Source organism: Lontra canadensis, unplaced genomic scaffold (genome assembly GCF_010015895.1).
Source record: "Lontra canadensis isolate GAN:19392208 unplaced genomic scaffold, GSC_riverotter_1.0 scaffold46, whole genome shotgun sequence".
NCBI classification, from domain to species: domain Eukaryota; kingdom Metazoa; phylum Chordata; class Mammalia; order Carnivora; family Mustelidae; genus Lontra; species Lontra canadensis.
In genome coordinates this window covers 258,078-282,325 of record NW_022631040.1, presented here as the reverse complement: position 1 = coordinate 282,325, position 24,248 = coordinate 258,078, and the positions used below count along the sequence as shown (strand labels likewise).

The 24,248-nt window shown below is 33.8% G+C and overlaps 1 protein-coding gene across 5 annotated transcripts in view; it reads right to left on the bottom strand.

Annotated features, from left to right (window-relative positions):
- The window catches only part of KCNT2 (potassium sodium-activated channel subfamily T member 2), a 344,381-nt gene that overhangs the window by 241,530 nt on the left and 78,603 nt on the right, over positions 1-24,248 (bottom strand). For all 5 annotated transcript variants that reach the window (XM_032872884.1, XM_032872885.1, XM_032872886.1 and 2 more), the window contains exons 2-3: positions 3,307-3,386; positions 1,005-1,104 (exon numbers count right to left, since the gene is read on the bottom strand). In XM_032872884.1, the coding sequence (XP_032728775.1) occupies positions 1,005-1,104; positions 3,307-3,386 (180 nt within the window). The remainder of the gene's footprint in view (positions 1-1,004; positions 1,105-3,306; positions 3,387-24,248) is intronic.

Below are 24,248 nucleotides of genomic sequence, written 5' to 3'. Positions count from 1 at the left end.
AAAAAGCCCAAATGTCCATAGACTAATGAATGGATAAATTAGAAGTGACACACACACACACAATGGAATATTACACAGTTATCAAAAATAATGAAATCTTGCCATTTGCAATTACATGGATGGAGCTAGAGTGTATTATGTTGAATAAAATAAGTCAGTCAGATAAAGACTCATATGTGGAATTTAAGAAACAAAACAGATAAACATAGGTGAAGGGAAGGAAAAATAAAATAAGATTAAAAAAAAAAAGAGAGAGAGAGAGAGGCACCTGGGTGCTTAGACGTTTAAGTGTCTGAGTCTTGGTTTTGGCTCAGGTGGTGATCTCAGGATCATGAGATCAAGCTCTAAGACACTTTCTGTGCTCAGCATGGAGTCTGTTTGAGATTTCCTCTCTGTCTCCCTATGCCCGTCCCCTCACTCTCTAAATAAATAAATAAGTAAATAGATAAATAAATAAATAATTTATTATTATTTTTTTTTTTTAAAGAGAGGAAGGCAGGGGTGCCTGGGTGGATCAGTGGGTTAAAGCCTCTGCCTTAAGCTCAGGTCATGATCCCAGGGTCCTAGGATCAAGCCCCGCATCAGGCTCTCTGCTCGGTAGAGAGCCTGCTTCCCCTCCTTCTCTCTCTGCCTACCTCTCTGTGTGCTTGTGATCTCTGTCTGTCAAATAAATAAATAAAAATCTTAAAAAAAGAGAGAGAGAGAGAGGAAGGTAAACCAAAAAAGATTCTTAACTATAGGGAAAAAACTGAGGGTTGCTGGAGGAGAGGTGGTTTGAGAATGGGTAAATGGGAGACGGGCATTAAGGAGGGCATTTGTAATGAGCACTGGACATTGTATCAAGTGATGTATCACTAAATTATTCCTCTGAAACTAACTACACTATATGTTAACTAACTTTAATTTAAATAAAATCTTGAAATAAAAATAAAAATAAATTAAATTATAATACAATTCAAAGTAATCAAAAGAATATTGTTGAAATTCAGATAAAGACACCTTACCATTCATTTCCTTGTGAAGGGTTTTCTAGTAGCACTCGGATTATGTATAATAAGCAGCTTAATAATTTGAGAGAAAAATTGAATAGACGAATTCTTAGACCTTTAAACAAACAACAAAAATTTAATTTTTATTTGAACTTAGTCCATGAAGGACCAAAAAAACAATGTCAAAAATAACAACTTTAAGTACAGAACTTAAATTGTATTCAGAAACTACAATATCATAATTGTCTAAACTCTTAAAATTTTAGGTAGCTGAATTTTAATTAATTAAATATTGAAACAAAAATTGACATTGACATATTGTATGCACTGAAAATGGCACTGAATTTTATACCCAAGAATAAATCTAAGTTTGAGCATTCAAAAGTCACAAAAATCATTTCCAATCAAGATTGGCCAAATACGCTTAGAAGTGTAAGCAATTTTTATTTCCATGAATTTTGGAATAAATTTTACCTAGCTAGAAAATCTAGCCGCTTAAAAATTCATCAGATAATTTATAAATCTTTTACTTTCAGAACACCTTGTGGAGTTGATTACAGAGAAATTATAATCATGTATATAATTATATATATATGCATATATACATACGTATATACACACACACACTCAATTAGTAATTATATAATTGAAGAAGAGTCCTAATAGCATTTGCTGGAAAATACATGCATATATACACACTTTTTAGTTCGACCAGTTGAAACTTACTTTTGACTTTAGGTTGAATATCAATGAAATCTTAAATATTTAGGGGGTATTAAGACTGCTATGTATGTATCTATAAAACTGTATAGGTCACAGTTATGCAGCCTATAGTACTTGATGGTGAAGAAGAGCAATTAACATTAGGCAAAATATGCCTAAAGTCTGATTAATAGAAGCATTACCTTTCCTGTAAATTATCAGGTGGTATCTGATTCATGCATTATGAATAAAATTTTGAGAAAGGTCTTCTTATAATTATTACTTAATAAAATCTGGAAATGAAATGTCATCCTTTTACTCTGCTATATATTAATGTATTTGAGGTAACATTTCTTAACAGCAAAATGCTAATGCTTATTAATTGTGTAATTTTTCCTAGGTTTCCCTATTAAAATGCTAGGTACATTTTATGGGTTAGCTTCTTTATAAAATCTTTTAAACTGTTAATGAAATTGCCCTGGTTTTATAGAACTGGCCTCTTCAAATGACTATTTAATCAAAATTGGCTGCTGTTGAAGTATTCAAATAATGCATCTATCTTTTCTGGCCTGGAAAGATAGCATTGTCAGTATTAAAAATCAAGGACACTTATTCAGATGATGTGGCCGCTTTAGGTAATACTTATTGGTGGGACTTCCTTGGAAATTCTAAACAACCAGGTTGGAAAGGCATAAGATATTATTAGTCTTAACTCTGCAGCTAATATGCCATTAAGAATCTCTAACCAGTGTGCCTTACATACTGAAACAGTCCCTATACTCCATTTGGATAAATTCCCACAATTCAGGCTTTCTCTTTGAACCCTATAGAGACACAACTCAACCTAGACCACCCCAAGAAGATTCCAGGATCAAAATTCAAAAAGAACAAAGTCTACAACAAGCTAATATCGACCTCTCCTTTTTTTTCCTTGACATTTTAAACAAAAATCATATGAAAAACTGCATATTGACTCATTATATATGGCTTCTAAAAAATGTGTGGTATTACAGGGAAGCGACAAGTATCACTGACACATCAGCCTTGAATGGTCTTAGGTCAGTGACTATGCTAATTTCATGTCTTCTTGAAGTTGAAATGTTTCCCAAATTTATCTGGTGAGAAAAATCAGTGGTGTGAAACTGTGGGCTGAGGCTATATTTCCTGATTCAAAATCTCCAAAGAAGGTTACTAATAATCTGTTCATTTCAGAAAGCCCTAGATATTTCTTCTTATCATGCATGATTGGGAAACATTAAACTCTTCCTCAATAAATCAGTTATTCCTGTTTGTAAGAGCCTAATCAGTATCCCTTAAAATAAGGGTACCCTGATTTAAGTTCTTTTCCTCAATGTCTCGACTAATCCAGATGGTTCTCTCACAAGTCTGCTTATTGATGTGGGATTTGGAGAATTACAGGTATTCAAAAATCCTGCCAACACCACATGTAACATCTATGCTTTCTAAACTTTTACAGCCCAGTAGACAAGATTATCAATACTCATTCTAGATAAAAGATATTTTGCAAAAGGATTGCACAGCTGAATTTTTTTAGGCAATTTTTTAGGCACATATGTACAAACATATAGACAGGAGAATAAAATAAATGACTTACTTGATCTCTGGTTTTTGATAAAAAATAACTTTAGCCTCTCTTTAAATGTGTTTTCATTCATATAGAATTCAACTTGTACCCTGCAAGCAAAAGATGAAAGTATAATTAATCTAAAGATAAATACATTAAAAAATAATTTTACTTAATGCATTAAATACTTTGCATGAATCCCCACTACAGAAAATGAAAATTGAGTAAAAATGCTGACTTTTTGGAGAGAAAGAGTTACTTTCTAATTCTAAACATAGAATAAGTTCAAATACCATATATAATTAATTCTATTATCTGTATTAGCAGATGTAATGCGTGGTATAGATAATTCAAAACAGCAATAATATGTGTCTTTGGAATAATTTTGAAACAGTGTTTTCCCAAGTTTTTTCTCTGTCATTGGAATCATTTGGGTGTCTAAAGGATCCAGTTTGAACACTATCACCTGATGCACTGCATCAGAATCTTAAGGGACTGGGCCTGAAACTCTATTTTTAAAAAGCCTTTCCCTCCATTGTGACCCTATTTGGGACACCACATTATGGGACACTTTACCTCTTTATTTATTTACTTAGGCTCATAATAAAATATACATGATCAACAAAGGAATAGTAATGAATGACAAGTAGAATGTTAAAGTCAACATAGATAGGTTATAAACCAGACAAAACAATTAAAAAACTGATTTTATATATTTAATCTTCAATACAATAATACCAACAGTGTAAAAAACAGTAGCATGCTAATAAATACATTTGTTTTCTCCCTAAATTCCAGCAAACTTCTCTCACATGCTGACTAATTAATATTTTCAAAATACTAATTGAAAAGAAATATTATGTTCATGATGATTTATTAATAATTATCATTTGAAATTATATTTTTATTTAACATTTTCTTAATTAAATGGTCTTAAGTACACTTAAGTTATGATTCCAAAATAGCTAAGAAAGCACTTTAATATTTACACAACAGACTCAATTTCATTTTTCCTAACATCACGAAATTTTGATAATGTGATCTGTATAAACTAGAAACTTTATTTTGTAACTGGTATTTTGTAACTCTTAATCCCCTTCACCTATTTTGCACTTCCCAACTCCTATCCCCTCTGGCAACCACCATTTTATTATCCATATCTCTGAGTTTTGTTCTTATTTTGTTTGTTCATTTATTTTGTTTTTTTTTTAGATTAGTGAATATAAGTGGAATTCTAGTTTTAAAATAAGTCTGTATAGCAAGATAAATATAATCAATAATATTGTATTGCAAATTTGAAAGTTGATAGGAAAGTAAACCTTAGAAGTTATCTTTACAAGAAAAGAAATTCTAGTGTAGTCTAGTAAGTCTGTATGGTGATAAATGGAAACTAGATTGATTTTGGTGATCATTTCACAATGTATACAAATGTCAAATCATTATGCTTACACCTGAAACTAATATAATGTTGTACGTCAATAATACTTCAATTAAAAATTGCAATATCCTCCAGCAAAACACTTACATATGCAAGTACATAAACTTATACACTTATACGCACTACAAAAGTTCATGCACACTCATACATGTATCTGAGGAATATCCAGGAGTATCTTTGGAATCCATCATTGAATCTGTTTCCCTTATTTTTTGGACTGAAAAGGCAGTTCATTTTAAATAAAGTAACTAAAACATTGATGTCAAGCTAAAATTATTTCAAATCTGCTATGGCTACAACAGTAAATTTGAAAGGATATATGGTTATTATGCAAATAATTCAGCAAAGGGCCATGCAAGTTTGCTCCAGAGTTACCAAATTTATAAGACTATGAGTCCATTCTTCTGATAATATCTGAAGTTCAGTATTGGGTGTGTAAAAGAGATGTAACTAAAATTAGGTCATTTAAAGCCTTATGCAAAATAATGAAGAATCTGGAAAGCATCTCATATGAGGACAAATTTAAAGAACTGGAAATGTTTAGCCTAAATATGAAGAGTTAGCAGTAACAGAATAGCTGTCTTAAATATTGAAGTGAACATCATTATTAAAATGAATTAATCATAATATGATGCTCTATTGTATAGGATTAATCATAGAGAAATAGGAGAATTAGGAATGAGATTACCCAATTTGTAAATGACCATCATTGTGAAGTGAAGTGACCATCATTGTGAATAACAGTTTGAAATACTGTGACTGATTTTTATTTCATTTTTTTCCTGAGGTAAAGCCAATTTTGCATGAGATAAATTCTCTTATTAAATACTTCCAGATTCCCTCCTCATTATAATATTATGTGAAGTAAAACTATTAATTAATGTAGTGATATCTGAGTCAATACAATCACCAAGGAGCATAAGACATTAAAGCATAAGTTTATACAAACGTTTTTTTAACACTAAGGCTAACATACAAACAAAGCAAAACACTTTTTGATCCATGTCTTTTCTTGGGTACAGAAAAATGGTTAAGTTAACTACTCATAATATTGAGCAGAGTTTTCTTTTATTTTTGTAATAACAACCTTTCCCAGAATCAAAGCCAGTTAGTGTTAGTATATTCTTGGAGGACCTTCTTAGCACCATACAGTTCTCTAAAATTCAGGGACTTAGTACAGAGTTTAGTGTTTATCCTTCCTAATTTTTTTCATGATTCTATCCTAAATATCCACTTCATATTTCCTTTTCCAGATTTAAATGTGCTTTCCCTTTTTTCCTTCTCTCCTTTCCTTTCCTTCCCCTTCCTTCCTTCGATCCTCTCTTCCCTCCTTCCTTCCAAACTCTCTCTTCCCAACTAGCTTTATCTGAATTTATCTCCATTCAAATAGGTCAACTTAATGCACTCTCTAGATCTTCCCCAGAACCCCACAGTTTTAGTCACATTTACCTCAATGTAATAGTGGAATTATAATTGTATTTTTAAAAAATGGAATTACAATTAGTACATGGTATCTTGTCCTATTGATATGTTCTCATTGTTTAAAAAATATTAGCTTTATATTGGTCAACGACATTTTATTTGATTTGCATAGACCCTACATATTCTTTGTGACATTTATTTTTGGGTATTTTACAATTTTGGTTGCAATTTTTGAACTGTTTTGTTCTAACTTTCAACTTTCGGTTTTAGTATTATAAATGGCTACCATATTGAATTCCTTCATATGCAATACATTTTTTTCAGATTTATTGCTAGCGTTTTCTGGACAATCGTGTCATCTAAAAATCAATATTTTTATTTACATTTGTTATTTTGTTGACTAGCACTTATTGAAGAAAAAATATCAACTGTGGTATGTATTCTTAGAAGGCCTCTTATGCTTTAGCAATAATTATGTTGTTGACCCTGGATTTACAATAAACATGTATATCTTACTAAAAGATATATTGACATATCTTTTATAAAGATATAAAAAAGAAATAAAAAGATACAAGAAGACATTGAAAAAGATAAAAAGGATACAAAAGATAAATTGATTGCTATCAAAAGCCTTTCTTGATTCTGTCAAATTGATGGTACCTTTTGGGGATGTTTTTGACAGTGATTTGGTGAACTGTTCTAATAGTTTTTCTATCTTGCAATTATTTTTTTCAATTCTTGACTAGTTTTGGTAGTCATGAATTATTCAGGTAATTTACTTGTGGATTCATTTTCTTATATTTTTAGAAGTTTTTCCTCCTTAGTCATAACTAACTAGTACATTGATCTGCTATCATCTTTAGATTATTCTGATATCTTCAAATATGAACTGAAAAAATACACAAATTGAAAACCTCTCCAGATTTTTCTATAAATTATAACAATTTGATTACTACAAAGATACTCTGTGTAACCATTGTCAATTTGCCTTAATATTAACTTCAATTTGTTACTTTTTTTTCCTTTTCTTTTCCTTCTGTTGCTCTGTTTATTTAAATTCATGCAAGATCTTGTTAAAAGCCAACTTCCTTGTCTCTTAAAATTCTTTATTAATTCTAAGGCCTCACCATTTTAACCACACAAAAAATAATTCTGAACCAGACTGTCCACACATTGTTCCTTCAGAAAAACTATTTCACTTTTTTCAAGTGCTAATAATACCCTGGGCTCTGTAGGATATCAAGCCTTTGTATATATTCTCTTTGGGACTTGTAATATGTACAAGGAAGAGTATTCCTCTATTTTTATTTGGCGCTCTCCCTTCCTACCTCCCTCTGAGACTGTCCTATTGGTCACGGAGTCCATGCTTGAGTGTTTATGATTATACTCAACTCTAACAAGGCAATACCTGCCTGGATGTTCTGGTCTCAGCAGATAGGTTCAGTGGACAAATGTTAGTCTCTCTGTGTATTGTTGGTGAGTGTTTTTCTTTGGAAAATCTACATCTGGATGTCAAGTTAATGTACACAGCACCACTGCAATTCCCGTGTCTAAGAACGCTTCCCTTGGTATCATTTTTGTGCTTTTAAATTTGTGCATCTTTCTAACTCTATGTTGGGTGCTCTGACTCCAAAGAATAAGGAAAAAAAAGGAAAGTCTCTCTGCATTATTACCATCAGGTTTCTCTCACTCTATTCCCACCACTACTAAAACTTAAAATGGGGCTGATATTTATGAGAATTACACCTTTCCAAATATACATTACTGTAAGTGTACCCTTATTTTTTCTAAAGTCATTGCTATGCACCAAATTATGTCCCCTAAAAAGATATATTCAAGTCCTAACTCCAGTATCTCATGTGACCTTATTTGGCAATGAATCATTGCAGACATAGTTAAATTAAGATTAGGTCATACTGGAGTAGGATGGGTCTGTAACCCAGTACCACTCGTCTCTTTATTAGAGGAAAATCTGGACACTGACAAAGAAGAAAGATGGCCATATGAAGACAGAGACAAAAACTAGAGTTTTATGGCCACAGTCCTAGGAACACTAGGGCTACCAGAGGCTGAAAAGGCGAGTGAGGATTCTCCTCTAGAGACTTAGGAGAGAGGATAGCACTACCAACAACTTGATTTCAAATTTCTATAATTAATCCAGAGCTTGGAATTAATAAACCTCTGTTGTTTTTAGGCACCTAGTTTCTGGTTCTTTGTTATGGCAATCCTTCAAAACTAATACACTAATATTCCATGATGACGACAATAGCATTTCACAGTTGTATGAAGTAAGTCCTTTAGAATTAAGCTCCAGGAGAGTCAGAACTGTATTTTGTTTTGTTCATGATTTTATCTTTAGCATGTCACATGTTACTTGAAACCTATTAGGCATTAACTGTGAGTGACTGAAGGCCTGAACAAAGGGGCAGGGTAGTCTCTAGTTCTTTCTTTAGTACAAACCTTAGGACTCAGTGCATAACTTGTGTGAAAATGAAATGCATCTTCTTTCCTTCCTTAGATGATAACTATTTGAGGATGCAAAACCTGGGTTTGTAGTGAGGTCAATCCTTAGAAGGTCCTTTTTATTCCAATTTGATCTACTTTAAGATTAATGATAATTTGTGCAGATTTTTTTTTTCAGTTTTTTCAAAACTTAGATTTATTTATTTGCTCAAATTTTTATTTATCAAATCCCATGATTTGATAAATATTTAGGAAAAAATACTTTACATTATTTAACTTTTCCAATGTTGCTATGCTTGAGAAAGGCAGACATCAACTTTACTTTATAAAAAAACAGACTTTAATTCAAATAATTTTAGTGAGTTGCCTAAATGCATAGCTAGTACTGGGACACAACTGGGATGCTGTTCTTTCCATTACTTCTTCTTGCCTCCTGCTTCCTCATCAACTGATTCTTCATTACTAGGAGATTTCTAGGTCATCTATAAAATATTACAAAAAAGTATTGCAAACACCAGACCCACAGAGAGATAAAGACAAGTGTTTATTTAGTTCTGCTGTTGGATTATTTACTCTAAACCAGGTTCCTATCTATTTACAAATATTCACTCCTAACTTCTGATAACTAAATTATTTAACAGAGCAGCCATTCAAATGGAGCCTTGTGAAAAAAACTAAATGAATAAGGCTATAATCAATTTTTAATCTTGACAAATTAGTTTCGCCAATCCATGCTCAAGTGCTTCCAAGGGGTTTCTACCCAGCTTCCAACCTTTACTACATGCACGAAACTAAGTCCATTTTAAATACTATGACATCCCTCCTCCTACTTCCCAGCTTCTTTTTGCCCATCCAATCTTCTTCATAACTACTTAAGCCTAACTTTCTCACCTCCTTTAGTTACTAACCTCTTATGAGGAGGCAGAGATTAATTCTGATGACTTTCATAGCATTCTCTTATTTTTAAAATGATATTTAAAACAATTTCATTTCTGGAACACCTGGGCAGCTCAGTCAGTTAAAACAACCATCTGTTGGCTTCAGCTCAGGTCATGATCTGAAGGTCCTGGGATCAAGTCCCACCTCGGGCTTTGTGCTCAGCATGGAGTCGGCTTGTCCCTCTCCCTCCCCCTCCACTCTTCCCCCAGCTCGTCTGTGCTCTCTCTCTAATAAATAAATACATAAATAAATCTTTAAAATAAATAAACAAACAAATAAATTAAATAATGTCATTTTTAGAAAAGGAATCCTGCTGGTATAGATATATACAATACCTACACACACACATATATATACATGTATATGTGTATAAGTATGTTTGAATGTACATGAAGTGGAGTGCTAATCACGCATCAATGCTCTTTCACTATGGATAATGATGACAGTCTCTCAATAACTGCATTTATGCTCCTGTCACTTCCTGGTAATCAAAGTTTGCAGGTAGCTGGAAATGCACACACTTGTGGTTTCCATGATAAAACACATTACAAGTCCGCCCAAGAGTACTTTTGCATTCAAGTCTCTCTTCAGTTAGAAAACACATGTGCTCATGTGTAGTGCTCATTTGCAGGGCCTACTCTCTGCACTCCTTTATTTTATTTGAAAGACTTAAAGGTAAGCAACCCCATTTAACTTAACTTTGCATGGTCAGAAAAAATAAAGCTAGGATAAGCATAAAGGTACATTTTTTTTCATCCTTTGAAAAGATTTGCCTTTTTATACGCCCACCCAACTGCATGAGTAGGGGGCAGGTGTAGTTCAAGCCATTAAATAAAAAGAAAGAAAGAAGAAAAGAACAGAAAAGAAGAGAAAAGGAAAAAAAAAAAAAAGAAAGAACTGCAAACAGAACATTTACTCATTTTTATTCTAAGTATATAATAAAAAGTAGAAAAATATATAGCATTCAGGCTTGTAGCAAACTGTTTGATATGTATTATATAACTTTATCACCACCAACCACCTCAAGAAAAGGGTCAGATATAGGGCACCTGGGTGGCTGAGTGGGTTAAGTCTCTTCCTTCAGCTCAAGTCATGATCTCAGGGTCCTGGGACCAAGCACTGCATCGGGCTCTCTGCTCAGCGGGGAGCCTGCTTTCCCCTCTCTCTCTGCCTACCTCTCTGTCTACTTGTGATCTCTCTCTGTGTGTCAAATAAATAAGTAAAAATCTTAAAAAAAAAAACTCAGTTGCTTGAAGATCATGTCCATTTCTTTTCTCTCACCTCAACTCTACTTCTTCCCATTGTACACACACACAAACACACACACACACACACACACACACAGAAGCCCACATGATAAAATGCATACAAGCATGTGTACACATATATACATAAACATATATACATGCATGCAAACACATGCATATACATCCTGGAAATATAAAGCTCTTAGCCCCAGAAAGACTTATAAATCTACATTATATGACTATAGGCAGCACAGCCCCACCACAAACGTAACAGCCTCCCAATCAAATCTCACAACTACCACCTGTAAATCCTCTTTTCTTTTTCTCTATACTTTTTAAGAGGATACAAAATACCAGGTACTCTCTAATGCAGACTGGAATAGTACACCCAGTTATTTTAAAACCTTGAAGGACCACATCTTCCTTATCCATTCGTCCGTTGAAGGGCATCTTTGTTCTTTCCACAGTTTGGCAACCGTGACCATTGCTACTATAAACATTGGGGTACAGATGGCCCTTCTTTTCACTACATCTGTATCTTTGGGGTAAATACCCAGTAGTGCAATTGCAGGGTCATAGGGAAGTTCTATTTTTAATTTCTTGAGGAATCTCCACACTGTTCTCCAAAGAGGCTGCACCAACTTGCATTCCCACCAACAGTGTAAGAGGGTTCCCCTTTCTCCACATCCCCTCCAACACATGTTGTTTCCTGTCTTGCTAATTTTGGCCATTCTAACTGGTGTAAGGTGATATCTCAAAGTGGTTTTAATTTGAATCTCCCTGATGGCTAGTGATGATGAACATTTTTTCATGTGTCTGATAGCCATTTGTATGTCTTCATTGGAGAAGTGTCTGTTCATATCTTCTGCCCATTTTTTGATATGATTATCTGTTTTGTGTGTGTTGAGTTTGAGGAGTTCTTTATAGATCCTGAATATCAATCTTTTGTCTGTACTGTCACTTGCAAATATCTTCTCCCATTCCATGGGTTGCCTCTTTGTTTTCTTGTCTATTTCCTTTGCTGTGCAGAAGCTTTTGATTTTGATGAAGCCCCAAAAGTTGATTTTGGCTTTTGTTTCCTTTGCCTTTGGAGACATATCTTGAAAGAAGTTGCTATGGCTGATATCGAAGAGATTACTGCCTATGTTCTCCTCTAGGATTCTGATGGTTTCCTGTCTCACGTTGAGGTCCTTTATCCATTTTGAGTTTATCTTTGTTTACGGTGTAAGAGAATGGTCAAGTTTCATTCTTCTACATGGATAAGGAAGATGTGGTCCATATACACTATGGAGTATTATGCCTCCATCAGAAAGGATGAATACCCAACTTTTGTAGCAACACGGACGGGACTGGAAGAGATTGTGCTGAGTGAAATAAGTCAAGCAGAGAGAGTCAATTATCATATGGTTTCACTTATTTGTGGAGCATAACAAATAGCATGGAGGACATGGGAAGTTAGGAGAAGGGAGCTGGGGAAAATTGGAAGGGGAGGTGAACAATGAGAGACTATGGACTCTGAAAAACAATCTGAAGGGTTTGAAGAGGTGGGGAGGTGGGAGGTTGGGGGAACCAGGTGGTGGGTATTAGAGAGGGCACGGAGTGCATGGAGCACTGGGTGTGGTACAAAAACAATGAATACTGTTATGCTGAAAATAAATTTAAAAAAAATGATTAAAAAAATAAAAGAAACCACTTGACTCTTGGGAGCAAATGAAGCAACTGGGAACTTGAGGATGATGAGTTTTGCCATTTGTTTAAATCTGTGCTTTGGAATAAAACCACATTAAAAAAAAAACTTGAAGGAAAATATAACGGGGCTCACACATCCCGGGATTGCTGGGAATGGCATGGTTAAATATCAAAGCCCAGTTTGAGGAGAAATAAATATGTGTCTTTCAAGAGGAACCCACTGAGTCTCAAACAGTGAGGTCATGTTCAACAGATGCTAGTTCTTAGAATGAATCCAGAAATTACATGAAGACACTCAGGTACAGTGAAAGAAGCACCTTTTAATTTTATATAATTATTTTCACCAATGTCATAAGACTTTAAATCAACACACCAAGCAGCCTCTTTCATTTTGTACTTGTAGGGAGAATTCACTATTCAATAATGGACACAGCTCACTAAGACATACATATTTCCTTAAGATATTTTAGTACTTAGTACTCTTTTTTTTTAAGATTTTATTTATTTATTTGACAGACAGAGGTCACAAGTAGGCAGAGAGGCAGGCAGAGAGACAGGGGGAGGCAGGCTCCCTGCTGAGCAGAGAGCCCGATGCTGGGCTCAAATCCAGGACCCTGGGATCATGACCTGAGCCGAAGGCAGAGGCTTTAACCCACTTAGATACCCAGGTGTCCCAGTACTTAGTACTCTTAATTCAAGTAAAAATAACATATGTAACTTGGAATAGGTAAACTCTATTGGGCTGAATATATTTAAGAACAAAGTGACACAATTTGGATGGAGAAGGGAGAACAGTCACAAATAGAATCTCACTCCAAAAATTGTGACATTAAAACTAGAGTTTTCTACAGAAACTGACATTTTCCCCACATTAGTTTCTTCATTTGTTTGTTTATTTCATATGTAGTATATAGGAACTAAGAGGGATAACAGCATGGACTTTGGAATCAGATTATATGTGCTAGATTATAAAATTTGCTAACTTTTATTTCCTTTTATTCAGTTATTACTTCTATTATCAGGGCTATTTAATGAAAATTAAAGAAGATACCTTATATATGAACATACAAAGCTGACAACTCATAACTTTTTCCTGGTGTGTTGGTAATAATGAAAAAAGTTCCTAGAATAAACATTTATAATTGGAGTAACAATAACTATGGATTACTTATGTCAATTCAATATAGTTGAGTCTCCAAAAAAATATTTACTTGAGAAAAATAAGGGTATAAGGCAATAAATAAGCTCACTGTTTGTTTCAGAAAATTCCTACAGATCAATTTATTGGAGCCTACAGTCTGTTCACCTAGGCAAACACATCACTTATCTACAAAGCCTACTCACTAACACTTGCACTGTCTTTGAACTCATTACTCCTTAAGGCTTCGAAACCCTCACTTTGCTGTGTCCACCAATTCCAAATGATTTATCATGACAACTGACCATGGCAAATCCTTTCTTTTTTTTTTTAAGATTTTATTTATTTATTTGACAGAGATCACAAGTAGGCAGAGAGGCAGACAGAGAGAGAGAGAAAGGGCGAAGCAGGCTCCCCACTGAGCAGAGAGCCCAACTCGGGGTTTGATTCCAGACCCTGGGATCATGACCTGAGCTGAAGGCAGAGGCTTTAACCCACTGAGCCACCCAGGTTCCCCTTGCAAATCCTTTCTTACCTTGAAAGATCCCCTTTCCACCACTTGAGCCCTCATTCAAAAAACCAAATAAATACCTCACTTCTAACATCATCTTCTGAAACACTGCTAATGCTTACTCACTAACTTCAAAGAGTTTCAATAAATTTAGTTTGGCTTCATTAACAAATATATGGTAGCAGATCAATTTAAACAACAGGATAAAAGGAATCATACTATACCTGCTACTCTAGAACTTATTTATGTTTACTTAAACATAGAAGATGCAGGCCTAGATCATCATTTTTAGTCACTACATGGTAATTCTTCTGTATATTCCTTTATATTAACAATACACTATTTTTTCACAAATCCCTTACATATATAAATGGATCTTCAGGTTTTGTTTACTATAAAAAATCATCTATATTATCTAATTAATATAAATAAGTAATAAATACATTTTCTACATTTTTCACTAAATAACATGAAAGCTAGATATGAAATTATAAAATATATGTATAGGACAAAGAATATAGCAATAATCTAAAAATCTTGTTATCATCACACCATTTTAATAGTCAAATAAAGTTCTCCCATGGAGCTTTCCCAATACATTTTTCCCAGACTCTCTAAGGCAGATAATGAATGATAAAGTCAAAATATGTAAATACTATACTAGAAAAAAACAACTGTCAGTTTTGTCAGAAAAATTATCCAGAATTTAGAAATAAGCAATAGAGATTACTAGATGTTCTTTCAGTGAAATGCTGACTTCAAATTTCTATTTTCTGTGCAATTTTACAACTGTGAAGGAGCAGACACGAGTGCAAAGAGTTCTATATAATAGATAAACAAAGGACTGCCACCCACTAAAAAAGGTAACTCAAAAGGATAAAGTTGATGGCCCTGTAGGGTTTTTGGGAGAGGGATACTAACTTAGCAATTTAATTCTAACATTGCCTAGTAATACATAGCTTCTTAAATGTACTGTGGACCAGTTTTAAAGTATTACTGTTTTGCTCATTAATTAATAAGTTGAGGAAAATTTTTGACATGTTTTCATTTTATATTAGTCTAAGGTACATATTTTTCAAACTTTTGAAAATTATGCATTAATATCTCCTCTTCAAATTAATAAGAATTTCTTTTGTCAGTATAATTTAAGTTGGTGAAATCACTTTGGACAACAGTTTGGTATTTATATTATAAAATAATCCAGAGATTCTACAAAATCCTAATCAAATCAAATACAGAATTTTGTGGAGCTTGATAAACTGATTCTATAGAGGTAAAAGATCAAACTAAACAAGAAGAATGAAGAGCAAATATTTGCCCTCTCTAATATCAAGACTTATTATCATGCTACTGCAATTGAGACTTTATAAAAGTGGCACAGAGAAAGACAAATTGATTAGTGAAATAAAACAGTTAAGAAATTGACTCATGTATATATGAGAATATTAATATATAACAAAGGTAGTATGATGGATCAATAGAGAAAACAAAGTATTCAATAAATGGATTTTTAAATGGTTATCCAAAAAGGAAAAAAAAAGAAAAAGAATTATATTGCACTTCTATCTCATACCATATGGGTTAAATTATGTCCAGACAAGTTAAGGAAACTTTTGAATTCCGATACAAAATTATAGTGAATGCTTTATTGACCTTTGAATAGTCAGAGTCTTTAAGATACAAAAAATAATAACATCATATTATAAAATATGTATAAAATATTTGTCTGGAAAAGCAAGAGTATAAATCCATAAATAACTTCCCTGATGGGTTCAGAACATTCATTTGGTTCAATTTATAAAGTTTAAATTTTAATTTTAAAGAGAATAAAAAGCAAATTCTGAATTAGGAAAAGATATTTAGATACAAAACCAAAAAAGGTTAAAAATCAAGACTATATGAAGAATTCTTAACAAATCGATGATTAGGAAAATAAAAAACATGTAGGGCACCTGGGTGGCTCGGTGGGTTAAGCCTCTGCCTTTGGCTGGGGCCATGATCTCAGGGTCCTGGGATCGCACCCCCGCATCAGGCTCTCAGCAGGGAGCCTGCTTCCCTTCCTCTCTCTCTGCCTACTTGTGATCTCTGTCTGTCAAATAAATAAAAATAAAATCTTAAAAAAAAAAAAGAAAAGAAAAAACATGTTGCCAGAAATTATGAAATGGCATTTTATAGAAAAGGAACTCTATTGGCTAATTAACCTAGGAAGAAATTTTCAACCTCATCAGTACTCAAGAAAAAGCAAATAAGACTACAATGACATAATATTTTATATCTGTTTGACTGGAAAAATCAAGAATGACACATAATAATGCCAAATATTGAAGAGAACATGAATCAAAAGATTGCTTAATTTGGTGAAGTGGAAGTTGGTGAGGTCACTTTGGTAAACAATTTAGCATTATCTAATAAAATTGAATATTCATACATTGGCAGTTCAGCCATTCCACTCCTAGATAAATGTCATAGAGAAATTTACACACATGTAGTCAGATGCATGTGGAAGAATGGTGGAAAAAAAGCACTATTTGTGAGAGCACAGAGAAAAACTAGAAGTAATTCAAACATCCACTTACAGGGAAATGGGTAAATTGTAGCATACTTATGCAATGTAAAGATTGCAGTAAAAGTTAATGAACTATGGCTATTTCAACAATATGAACGGATCTTAGTAACAGAATGCTGAACGAAAGATGCAAGTCTAAAAAGACTACAATATGTGCATAATGGTAGGCACTTTAAATTCAAAGATATCTAAAACCAAGCAATAACTTGTTTAGGGATACACATACATCTGTTAAACTGTATTTTTTAAGAGCAGGAAAATGATTTACCCAAAGGATACAAAAATACTGATTCAAAGGGGCACATGCAACCTGATGTTTATAACAGCATTATCAACGCAGCCAAATGATGGAAAGAGCCCAGATGACCATCAACTGATGATGGATAAAGAAGATGTATAGAAGAATAAAAGATAAATATAGATAGACAGACAGATGATAAATAGATGAAAGAATATCCATTTTGGATCCATATGTCCATTTCCATATACATAATATGGAATACATACACACACACACACACACACACACACACAGGAATATGACTCACCCATCAAAAAGAATGAAATTTTGCCATTTGCAATGACATGGATGGAGCTAGAGTGTATTATGCTAAGCAAAATAAGTCAATCAGAGAAAGACAAATACCATAGGATTTCACTCATATGGAATTTAAGAAACAAAACAGATGAACATAGGGGAAGGGGTTTAACCAAGAGAGGGAAATTATATGAATCAAATTTACCTTTTCTGCTATTTATTTTCAGATATACAACATAATGATTTGATATCTGTATGTACTGTGAAATAATCATCACAATAAGGCTAGATAGCATCGATTATCATACATATTTATGAATTTTTTTGTGAGGAGAACTTTTAAGATCTACACTCCTTGCAACTTTCAAACATGCTATATATTAATATGTAGATAAGCTATAATAAATATGCTACACAGTATTATTAAGTATAGTCACCATAGTGTATATTACATCCTCATGACTTATTTTATAGCTAGAGATTTGTAATTTTGATCACCTTTGCCACAAATTCACTTTTTATTTCTTAAAATTTTTTCCTTTTTATATAGTACGCAAACAGATTATAAAATATACTACCAAATCTGAGAGACATTTTAGGAATTTTTTTAATAAAACTTATTTACACATGCAAAAAATGCTTAATAATTTCAGTTTCAACTACTTTATTGAATAAATATTATTCTCTAAGACTGCATCATGTTAAGTACCATATAACTGGATATGGTAGACATGGAAATGTGGCACCCCTCCATCAATAATTGCTGATAATTTCCAGCTCTCAGCTGCTTCAGGGTATGTCTCAGGCTCAATGAGACACCCTACCTGGGTCACACCCTTCTCAGGGCAGCCCACAACCCAAACTCCCTATCGGGATCTGCCTCTAGAGAATTTAACCAGAGACATTGACCATTACTTTATTTAGATTGTTTATAAGTTTAATGGTTCTTAAGCTTGATCAAAAAGCAAACAATTGATTATGATTAAATTGGCAACATATGGATAACATCAAATTGGTTTATCACAAGAAAGATTTCAAAGAAATCAAGGATTTTGCTTCTGACAATGTGGTAGAAGAGTTGTCCTATACACCCTCCCCAAATGAAATATACAGATAAACACACACACATGCACACACACACACACTACCACCAATACTCCACCCCACACCACACCACACCACTTTTTAACATGTATGGCTTCACTAGTAAGAAATAAAGGGAAATCCTTTGAAGCCAGAAAAGACAAGAAAATAAGAATCCAGCAAAGTAACCCAGCATTAAATCTGTTATTCACCCTGGTGCTTTGATGTTATAAGAGTTTGTATTTTGACAGACAGGAAACCTGTTGAAGAAATTCCCCACAAGGAGCTCCACAGAAACCACCTCCCCCCAAAAAAAAAAAAAAAAAAAAAAAAAAAAAAAGAATTCCTGAAAGAGAGCATCATGAGTGCATAAATGAAGAAAAAAATCCCTTACAGAAGAAGATGGTGAATGCACTTGGCCATCTTGGCCATGGTTCTGATTGGTATTGAAAGGAAGAAAGAGATACTCAGACTTGCTGTATTAATTTGCTAGAGTTTCCATAACAAAACATCACAAACTGGGTGACTTAAAAGAATAGGAATTTAGTTTTTCGTGGTTCTGGAGTCCAGAAATCCAATATCAAGGTACCAGCAGGGTTCATTTCTCCTGAGGACTTTCTCCTTGGGTGGCAGATGACACCTTCCCGCTGTGTCCTCAGAAGCATCCCAGCTGTGTTCAACTATCTTCTCTTACAAAGACACCAGTCAAATCGGGATAAGGGCCCACTTTAATAGACTCATTTTAACTTAATTCCCCCCTTTAAAGGACTTTTCTCAAAATACGTCCACTTTCTGAAGTACTGAGCTAGATGGGCTTCGACATGAATTTTGCAGGACACAATTCAGCCATAACACTTATTAATAATAAGCCAGAAATCAGTGATTGCAATTCCTCACCTCTTGTTCTCTCTTGAACTATTCCACCCCATCACCAACCTTCAAAGATCACTGGTGATAACTATTTGTCACAGAAATCAGGTTTCAGTACTCCTCTCATGTACCCTATCAGCATTCAATGTAGCTGATCACTTCCTCACCCTTGAATCACTTTCTTCATTTGCCTTCCAATGCACCATTCCTTAGGTTTTCTTCCTACTTTACAGTTTACCCCTTCTGAGTCTCCTTGGCTGGTTCATCCTCTTCTATTCTTAAAAAATCGGCCTGTCTTATAACTATACGCAAAGTGCAATTCATCTTTATGCCCAAGATTGTCAAATTTATATATCCAGCCTGGCATGTCTCCCAAACTCATACATTCGACTGCCTACCCAACCTTTCTACTTGGATCTCTCTAGTGGACATCTCCAACTTGGCATGACCAAACCAAGCTTCCTAACTTCCTTCCATAAAATCTCTCAATCTGAGCTAATGTCAAATCCATCCTTCTGGTGGTCAAGACGAAAGTGATATAAAACAATATATGAATTCCCTTTTAACTTCAGCACATGTTAGTATTGTTCTCTAGAATTCCTCGAGTAGTCAGTATTGTTCTCTAGAATTCCTCGAGTAGTCACGAAATCATTTAGCCTAAGAAAGAAAACAAACAAAAAAATGCTTGTAACGAACATGTTCAGTCAACCCTAGCTTACATGAATGGACCTACAGATGATTAAAACTTGCCTTCAGGTTAAAATCTATTTTCTAAGGCAAGTCACAGAGAAACAAAGAAAAACAAACTTTCAGTGATAAATAGAAATATTGAACCCAAATGGAAGCTCCATTCATGTATCAATCTACAAAAATAGCTACAAAATATATCACACCATCAAAAGCACTGTGATGTGCAGTCTTCTATTCTAAGGCATGACCTTTAATTAGATATGACTGCAAAAACTGCCAGATTGGATCCCTAGTGTGAGTGATGTATAGTGACACAGAGGGAAGTATTGTAAATGAAATAACCACCCACTTTCTTCTTCCCATCATCCTGTGTCTGAGAAAAGAAGGTACTCTGATCTACCTGCTAATTTTCTCAATGCTTACTCCCTCCCTTCCCCAATTAATTACAGTTATGGCATCCAGGGTTCTATAAAAATTCAGAATGGTTTAAGGGAGAATAAAGTTTGTCCTTGAACAGTTTCTTAAAGCCACATTAAACCTCAAACTCCTCTAAAGTGATATTAACCAGTTTTTGCTTATAATTGTTTGCCCACTGCCTAGACTATAATGGACGTTCACTAATATACATGGAATTAAAAACTACTCAGCAGTAGTTGCTTCTAACACCCTGTTAGCATCCAAAGTTGACAACTATCAGCATGCAGGGGCTGACAATCTGTGGCTACTGCCATCTGGCATCTATGCTGGGAAACAGAAACTCCCGAATAACCCTGCTCCAAAAGGAAGAACATATTTGTTAATTTGAAAATGCATGCTTCTGATTTGCTATGGATGATATGAATACTCTGGCATACCATAATTCCTCTTTGTTTCCTCAACCAGACTTAATTATCATACAAGTTATTGGGCTTTTAGATAGGTGAGTCACTACTTTTCTGTTTTTTTCTTTTTAAAAAATTTATTATTTTTTAATTTTTATTAACATACAATGTATTATTTGTTTCAGGGGTACAGGTCTGTGATTCATCAATCTTACACAATTCACAGCGCTATTTTCAATAAAAATATTCAACTGGACCTTAAGAAAAATGAACATCCCTTAGATTAACTAAGCTTCCATTTGCCTTCCTCTCTAGGCCTTGCCCTGCTTCCTTCAGGTCTTGTTTTAGACGCCACCTGAACTTTGCTCCTCACCCAAGTCTTTGTTAAGTGACACACACGTATTTTTGCTTAGTGTACTCTATTCCTTTTCCCATAGACTTATTACAGTGCATGAGGTTTGACTTTTTAAGGGTCTCTGTCTTTCAAATGGACCTTAAAGTTTAAATAAGTCGTTCTATGCCATAGCACACAGAACACAGGTATGTAAAAGGAGGAAAAAAGATAACTTTTAAAAATATATCATTACAAATTTGGTACATTCACATTTTGTAAGTGTGTACCCTCCTTGAGCAAAGTAGAAACGGCTTATCTTGGTGCTTTGCAGGAATAATGAACAAAAATAGACTGAATTAGACAGGAAGCTACCAAGAGCCAGATGGAATGCATCACTAATAACATCGAACTAGAAGCCTCACAAGAGTTGATTTGAGGGCATGTTTCTTGCTATCTGTCCCTCCAAAGCTGCTAGTAATAGCTTTGTTTGGCTCTCAAATTGGGAAGACAGGAACTGTATCTGTTTTGCTCAGTTTGATTGTGTTTTCAGAACTTAACACAATGTCATGCACACATATTAGGTATGCAATATATTTGCTGAGTGTTGAATGAGTTTTGCTATATAAAAGTTGGCTTTTTGATCTTGTTATTTACATTCTTATCTGTCAAAATCATTATTGTCAAACTTTAAATCTCTTCGGAAGATTTTTCTAATTTTCCATCACCCCTTCTTCATACATTCTGATGTTGTGTTTATTTGGAACTCCTACCTAGCAATCTCCTTCAGCCTTCCCCTTCCTAGTCCCCCAAAGGAATCAGTAATAGATAGTTATTTTCTTCTGTGTGGGAGAAAAGTACTATTGAAAAACTGTATTTTTTTTCTTTGTGATACTTTTAGAATAACTAATGCATTTCACATAAATTACATAAAATAAGGCTAATGTGCACTGTGAACATTTACTTAAATATTTACTTAAATACGTATATGTATAATATACAGTTTATATACTTAAACTAGTCAATTGTTTCTCTATAGCTATATTATATTATAAAATAATTGATTTCCATTTTATTTACTTCTGTTGGACGTTTTTGTTTGAATATTATCATTAAATCCAAAACTATCACTTTAGAAATTTTGCTAAAACATGCTTTAGAATCATGAAACTATTTGCCACTGAAATGAAACATGTAAGATATCTCCTAGACCAAATAAATCCTAAATTTCAATTATCCATTTATAAGAGGGAAACAAAAATGAGTACAACCCATTTCAAAGAACAAATGAAATAAAGCCGCAGTAGATAACTAAGTCTATTCTAGAGATTCAAACTTCTTGACATAACCCGTGTCTCTGGTTTAGGAAAATTGAAAAATATGAGTTTTTATGTTGTTGTCATTTTTAAGATTTTATTTATTTATTTATTTGACAGAGAGGGCATAAGCAGGGGGAGCTACAGGCAAAGGAGGAGGGATAAGCTGGGTTCCCACTGAGCAAGGAGTCATACGGGAGCTGGATCCCTAGAACCTGGGATCAGGACCAGAGCTGAAGGCAGAGGCTTAACTGACTGAGCCACCCAGACGCCCCCAAAAATATGTCTTAAAATACTACAAGAACATGAGGAAAATTCCAGGTCCTGGTTCACCATCATTGCCCATATTCATGGAAAGAAACTATGAAGAGTCTCTTTTAAAGCCTTTACAGCATTTCTGAGATGAAGATAACTTTACTAGCATCCACGGCTAAAGGAAGAACTACAGCATGATCCTTTCAAATGATCCCAAGGCTTGTCCACAGAATTCTGAAGCCTGTCACATCACCTTCTAATCCCTATTAAGAGGCCTTCCAAATGTAAAGCTGTTAGTTTTTTGTTAACAGACAGTTATTCCACATTATAAAATAGCTGATAAACTCAAGAATTCTAATAGTTTGCAAACTTGCCTAAATTTTAGTACTTCTGAAAATATTCCTATTTCCTTGCTCATAAAAACTGAACAAGCATTAATTCACCATTAATAAGAAAGGTGTTCCTTATAAATAGAAAGACGCTGATGTGAAATCAAATCTGACTATAGATATACCTTGTGAAAATAATTGAGAATCGATTATAATGGAATTTTTCCCTTAATGATAGAATCACATTGTCCAGCTTAAAAAGAAAAAAAGAAATGACAACAATGCTTGTAGTTTTATCCAACAACATACCACAGAAGATAAATGCATCTATAAATTATATTTAACCAATATGGTTTTGCAGAAAAAATCTATACTTAGCAATTCCATTTCAAACCAGCTTTCATTTTCTTCAGGCATATTTGAAAACTCCATTTTTCTCTTATTCTCCTTTTTGTAAATTTACTTCATGTCAATTCATGTTAACAAAAATTAAAAACTAGTTTAAGTGAAAAAATTTTAATTTAATTGTCCATAACTGAGTAATAGGTGTATTACATATAAAAGCTTAAAGATTAGCATACATACACAAAAAGTGTTATTATTAAAGGTGCTAGCGGTTTCTAATCCACCTATACCAAACAACATTATAATACATGAGGAACCAGTAAGATTTGTGGAGTCATGAAGTTACTAAATCTTACATATTTATGCTTTGACTCTAAAAATTGGCCTGTACTGATTCAGTTCAGATGCCTGAACTGACTATATTGTTATATCACATAGGATTCTTTGGTTTGCAACTGAGAAAAAGAATCTACTCAAAGGTTCATGTTAAGTCCTGAAAGAAAAAGAAGGAAACTTTTACCAGAATTTCAAGGAAAGCTTCCCCTGGGTCTCAATGATCTGATGGTGTCATATACTCATCTCCAAATTAAACACTGAAGTCAGGGGATGAAGTTCTCTGGCTTAGCCTTGGTCATATGCTACAATTTCAAATTCAGGGCTTAGATTATAGGTCAGGTGGAGGAGGATAATGAAGCCCACATAGTGAGAATGTGGAACAGGTAGTTTTCCAGTGAGAAATAAGCAAATGGATGCCAGTAATATAAAATTACTGATATCCACTAAAAAGGCAATATGATGTAGGATATGATACAAAATTTGTGATGTATACAGGATATCATTTAAAATAATGAAGTTCATATTAAAGTCATATATATTATTTTCAGGGTTAAGCAATATCTTCATGTTCCTGTATCTTAAATATCTTTATCATAACCAATACTGAAAAATGACATTAAAATTGCATTAGGATATTTCTATACT